The sequence below is a fragment of the Canis lupus genome, chromosome 1 (genome assembly GCF_011100685.1).
Source record: "Canis lupus familiaris isolate Mischka breed German Shepherd chromosome 1, alternate assembly UU_Cfam_GSD_1.0, whole genome shotgun sequence".
Lineage (NCBI taxonomy): Eukaryota > Metazoa > Chordata > Mammalia > Carnivora > Canidae > Canis > Canis lupus.
The window spans coordinates 16,209,727-16,216,083 of record NC_049222.1 but is presented as its reverse complement, the minus strand read 5'-3'; the positions used below and the strand labels follow the sequence as shown (position 1 = coordinate 16,216,083).

The 6,357-nt window shown below is 39.5% G+C and overlaps 1 protein-coding gene across 1 annotated transcript; it reads right to left on the bottom strand.

Moving 5' to 3' along the window:
• Positions 1-664: 664 nt before the first annotated feature.
• MC4R (melanocortin 4 receptor) lies at positions 665-1,663 on the bottom strand. The gene has a single exon (NM_001080724.1). It carries the CDS (start codon positions 1,661-1,663, stop codon positions 665-667), a length of 999 nt encoding a protein of 332 aa, NP_001074193.1.
• Positions 1,664-6,357: the final 4,694 nt, after the last annotated feature.

The following is a 6,357-nucleotide window of genomic DNA, read 5'->3' as shown; positions in this document are numbered from 1 at the left end:
TGCTTGCTTGGGCAAATTAATCCCTTTGTCTCTGAGAGACAGAAATAGTTTTATGGCTTAAAATCTCGTGTGTGTGTGTGTGTGTGTGTGTGTGTGTGTGTGTTTAAGCTGTTTTTCTCTCAACAGAAGCTTCATTTCTATTTCTGCAACAGGGAGAATGAACACATTTTATTACTTAAAATTTCAGTTGATTGTTTTAATGACCAAGTATCTATTGTTCAATATCCACCCCCCATGCTACATTCAAATCTGCACATTTCATGTGATATAGTATAATATAAGAAGTTACTTATCAGGCTACATAGTTAATGATTCTATGATTTCTATGTTTCCTAAAGCAAGCAAAGTGCCAAATCCTCGTGAATAACAAGAAACACTGATATGCTTTTAATGGAAGCTTTTTTCTTTTCTAGAAATTCAAAGTGTCTACAGCGTCGAAATGGATTAACAATGCACAGCCCAAAAGTAGCATGACATTAGCAATGTACAGAGCCTGGGCATTTTTTTTTTCACATCAAAACATCATAAAGTTGAATTTGTGCAACAGATATTCTCAACTCCTGCCTTATACTGAAGAAGCAGCTGTTGTCCAAGCACACAGTTCATGTTGTGTGAGGATGAAGAAGTCTCTGGTGCATGTTTTTAGTACTTCCTCTGTCCCCAGCTAGTATCTGCTAGACAAGTCACAAAGGCCACCCAGAGGATAGCAACAGATGATCTCTTTGAAGGTTTTCCTCAGCTCTTGGCTCCGGAGTGCATAAATGAGAGGGTCGATGATGGAGTTACACATGATCAGAATGAGGTACAAGTTAAAGTGAGACATGAAGCACACACAGTATGGATTCTGGGGACAAGAGATGTAGAATATCAAGTGGAGGAAGAATGGAGCCCAGCAGACGACGAAGACCCCAATGAGTATGGTCAAGGTAATGGCACCCTTCATGTTGGCCCCTTGGCGGATGGTGCCGGTGCCCGGGAGGACGGCGATTCTCTTGATGTGCAGTCTGGCCATGAGGAACATGTGGACGTAGAGAGAAGCCATGAGGGCCAGCATGGTGAAGAACATGGTGATGAGGCAGATGATGACAGCAGTACTGTCCGAGTAAATGATGAACAAGATGCCTGACACCGTGCAAGCCGCCCAGATGCAACTGATGATGATCCCAACCCGCCTCACCGTCATGATGTTATGGTACTGGAGGGCATAAAAGATAGTAAAGTACCTGTCCACTGCAATTGAGAGCAGGCTGCAAATCGAGGCGAGCAAGGAGCTACAGATCACCGAGTCAATGACATTATCAATATTCACCGTGAAACTCTGCGCGTCCGTATCCGTACTGTTCAACAGGGTGATGACGATGGTCTCTGACCCGTTGGAAACGCTCACCAGCATATCGGCCACAGCCAGGCTACAGATGAAAAAGTACATGGGTGAGTGCAGATTCTTGTTCTTGGCTATTGCCACGATCACCAGAATGTTCTCCAGCAAGCTTATGACCCCCAGAGTCACGAACACCTCCGGGGAGACGAAGAGTTGCTCGTAGCATCCCCCGTCGGGGTAGCCTTTGCCAAGGGACTCAGTGGCGTTGCCGTGCTGTCCGTAGGTGCTGCGGTTCCAGAAGTGGAGAGAAGTGTGCATTCCGTGCTGAAGGGTGGAGTTCATCCTGCAACAAGTGTATGCAGACCCCCTCGGGACTGATTCGGCCTCTCCAGCCAGGGAGCCCCGGTGATGTTCTCCCCCTCTCCGTGCGTCCCAAAGTTCTGAGGATCCAGCTGGCCTGCCAGGTGTTGAGTACCTGTCCCGTGCTCCAAAAGGCTGGCAGTGGAGCTCTTACTGTCTTCCAGGTACAGCTCCGATCACCTTCACTGTAACATCTTCGATTTCTGAAATGCTCATTCTTAGTTCAAAGAGTCTGCTCTTTGCTTTTTCTTTTTTTCTTTTTTTCTTTTTTCTTTTTCTTTTTTTTTTTGTCCTCACTCCCACCTTAACTTTAGTCTAGGGCATTCAGTGAGGTCTGTTGCAAGTAATTCTCCGAGTTGCCGCCGAGCCACCAGGAGCTGAATCTGCGTGCACATGTTCGCATCAGCTGCCTCCCCACGGTCTTAGTTCCCAACCCGAAGCATTGCTCTGAGTGTTAGTGGCTGCTGCTGATTTTATGGTGTGGGGAGGGGAAGAAAAAAAAATGTTCAGAGTGGCTCCTCCTCTGCTTCCTCCTGACCAATCCAAACGCACTGGAAGTCTGTGAGGCACGGCTGATATTCCAGATACAAATTGCAGGGCAACACGGATCCAGATGCAGAAGCTTGTGGAATTGGGGGAAGCAAGCAGGATGAGAGAGACTGGATTCTCCTTGCCAAGTTTTCAAGGAAAACAACTTGGTCCCTGGAGACTGTTCCTTGATAACACAACAAGCCAGGCTCCCCCAGCTTTATTTCTGCTTCAAAGAGAGACACTTGTGTTTCTCTGTGTGTGTGTGTGTGCGCGTGTGTGCCCACGCAGGCATTTGTGTGCTTATGTTCCTGAAATAGACACGCTGCCTTTTTGGTCAGGATATTGAATTTGTTTACTCTCAATTTGTTTGAATTAAGAATCCAGGAAATAATGCTTCAATTTCCAATACCTGAAAGACAGGGAGAATATCTGATAATACAGGTACACTGTGCTCCGGATGGGAGAACTGATGTAGGTAGCTACAGTTTATCCAAGGATTCTAGACGGGGTTCATTTTTTTGTTTGTTTGTTTGTTTTGTTTTCTTTTTTTGTGCACTAATAGCTGATAATTCTCCACTGCAGAGTTTCTGTTATCATGGCTGGGAAAGTTTTATTCTCATTCATGATATTTAGAAGCCATATGGTGATAGTATAAACTATATTTACTCTGCTCTCAAAAGGAAAAAGATCAATAATTGGGCAAAACTCAGTCTTTAAGCTTTATTGACATACAACTGATATAACAAAATATTATACATATTTAACATATATATTTTAATGGGTTTGGACATATGCTTACACTCATGATACCATCATCACAATCAAGGTCCTAAACATACTCACCACCTCCAAAATTTTCCTTGTGCTCTAGTGTGTGTGTTTTGTTTGTCTGTTTTTTTTTTGTTTATTTGTTTTGTGGTAAGAATACTTGATATCTATCCTCTTAGTGTATTTTAAAGTGTATGATACCATATTATTAACTATAGGCACTATGTTGTATAGTAGATATCTAGAGCTTATTCTTCTCGCATAAGTGGAGCTTTATATCCATTGGACAACAATCCCTTGACAGTGGTCTTAACAATGATTTCTTGGATTTAACACCAAAATTCAGGCAACAAATCCCAAAATAGACGAGTGGGATTACAACAAACTAAAAAACTTCTGGGCAGCAAAGGAAACAATCAGGAGAGTGATAAGGCAACCTACAGAATGGAAGAAAATGTTTGCAAACCGTCTATCTGATAGAGGTTAATAATGTTCAAAATTTGTAAAAACAAAAACAAAAACCCAACTATCCAACCAAACAAAACCAACTCTGTTTAAAAATGGACAAAAATAGGCTCACACCTATAAATCCAGAAAAACAAACTGATGGTTGCCAGAGGGAAGGAGGAAGGAGAGATGGGTAAAATGGGTGAAGGGACATGAGAGATAACAGGCTTTCAGTTATGGAATGAATAAGTCATGGGAATGAAAAGCACAACCTAGGGAATGCAGTCAATGATACAGTAATAGTGTCGTGTGGTGACATACGGTAGCTACACTTGTGAGCATAGCATAATGTACAGCATAATGAGTTTACATTAGCACATAATGTTTACGAAATTTCTTACTAGCAAAAAATTCAATACAGCTTAATCCACTTATTTTCTGAACTCATTTGAACATAGAACCTACCTTCTCCCACTTGTATTTTTCAAGGGGAGCTACACTTGTGAGCATAGCATAATGTACAGAGATGTTGAATCATTGTGTTGTATGTCTGAAATGAATATAACATTGTCAACTATACTCCAATGAATTTAAAATACAAAATAAAAAAATAAAATAAAAAAACAAAATTAAAAAAATGGACAAAAGACATTTTGAATGAATAGACATTTATCCAAAGAAGATATACAAATGGCTACCTGGTACATGTAAAGGTGCTCAACAATTTAATTACCAGGAAAAATGCTGATCAAATCCACAATGAGAGATCAGCTCACACCTGTTAGGATGGATAACATAAAAAAACCCAAAAGATAAAAAGTGCTGGTGAGGATGTGAAGAAATCAGAACTTTTTTTTTTTATAGCAATCTACCTCCATAATTGGAAGTTTTGTAAGTTAAATGCACACATACCTTAGCAACTTCACTTCGTCTAGCCAAGACAAGTAAATACTAGTTATTAGAGTTTCTGAATGTTTTGTTTAAGCTAAGTTTGAAGGACTGTGACAAAGTTACAAATTAATTAAGCTTCAGATTATAAAATTTTATGTGTCCTTTTCTTGCTATGACTATTGCTGGTTTTAGCTCTGTATGGCTTGTGGCTACAGATAATAGGGACAATAAGAGAGAATTATTCCAGGGTTCATTTGAAGTTCTCACTCATTTAGGTAAGGGCTTTATCTTCTTTCTGTTTTGCCATGGAGACAATGCTATGTATCATTCCTGAGCGCTGAGCTAAATCGTTATCTTCCACCCATCCCTGGAACTCAGGGGTCGTATGACTGATACAATAATGGGTAGAAGTGATGGACATTATGCTAGCTCCCCTATGATCCTACACTCTTTTTTCTTTCATTGGTAGATAGCTGCAGAATGTCTGTGGAGTCTCATGTTGTAGATGACAGTACTACATCATGGAAGGAGCCTAGGTTTCTGAAGAACTGCACAGAGCAGAGCTCAACTCTCCAAATCCCCCCTCACCCACCAACTACAGGGAACTGTGATTTGAGCAAGCAATAAATATCACCATTGTTAAGCTGCTGAAATATTGGTCTTATCTATTACGACAGCTAGCATTAATTACCTTGACTTTAAAACTTTTTTATTGCCATTATTTATAAGAAATGAACCCAAATTACATAGAAATAAATCCTTTCTTTCTTTTATTTTGGATTTATGTGAAGAGTGACTTACCTAATAAGTAGGCAACAGGAAAGAAACCTATTGAATTGTTTTAAGCATCAGATAGTCAACTCTATATAACCATCCTGAGCCAGCTCTTGATTTTGTGCTACTTGCATCGGTGCATTGTTTCATTTGTTTTGGCTTAAAATTCAGAGTATCTTTGATTTGTCCATCTTTCTCAAAAATCCCTATGTGCAATCACTTGTAAAATATCTTCCATTCTATGAGCGTTTCTGACTCTTCCTTTTCTCTTTACCAAACTCACCTTTCACTGTTTGGTCTCACAGAAACCTGATTGTAGTCAAACTCATATTCTAGGTGACATTCACACTAGGAATTTCCCATGAGTTTACTCTATCCCACTGCATAGAATGTTCTTCCCCTGTATTTGTAAGTGCATAATCATTCTTCCTTTGTAAAACTGATTTATATGTATTGTGTAATTTATATAGAATCACCTAACAGCTAAAATTAGTGATCAAAAACAAAACCCACTTTCTTTTAGCTTTTTTTAAAAAAAGATTTTCTTATTTATTTGAGACAGAGAGAGTTAGCAGGGAGGGGGTGAAGGGGATGGAAGATGCAGAGAGAATCTGAAGCAGACTCCATGCTATGCTCGGATGCCGATGCAGGGCTCCATCTCATGACCTGGAGATTACTCCCTGAGCTGAAACCAAGAATTGGACATTTAACTGACTAAGCCATCCAGGAGCCCCTCTTTTACCTTTTTACAAAAAAAAAAAAAAGTTTATTTAGAGACCATAATCACACTGAAATCTCAGAAAACTGCATACATTTAATATCTCAAATTTAATTATTTGGTGCAGATTTATAAAACCTCGATTGTTTGGTTAATCATGCTGAAAGATGGCATTTTGTCACCTTCAAGGGGGCATTTTAATTGCCTGCCGTAGTTTAGTTCTTCTCTAGGAGCCAGAAGAAATACAATCAGCAATGTAAGATGCATTAATGGTGTTTTTGAAAATTTACTGCAGAGTTCTTTTTTTAATACACACAAAATGGAGTTAGATCATAATAGATTTATGAGCGAAATCCTTGTTTTATATTTAATAACAATAAATATGAAACACTGCTAAAGAGAAGTATTTATCAAATTGTGCTAGATGGAATACCATTTTTAGGAGAAGTTAATGTTTTTTTTTTTTTTTTTCTGCTGCAACATTAAAGGGGAGATTTTAAGGTCAGGTAATTTTGGAAAAATGTTGCGAACTCACTGCCTTGAGGTT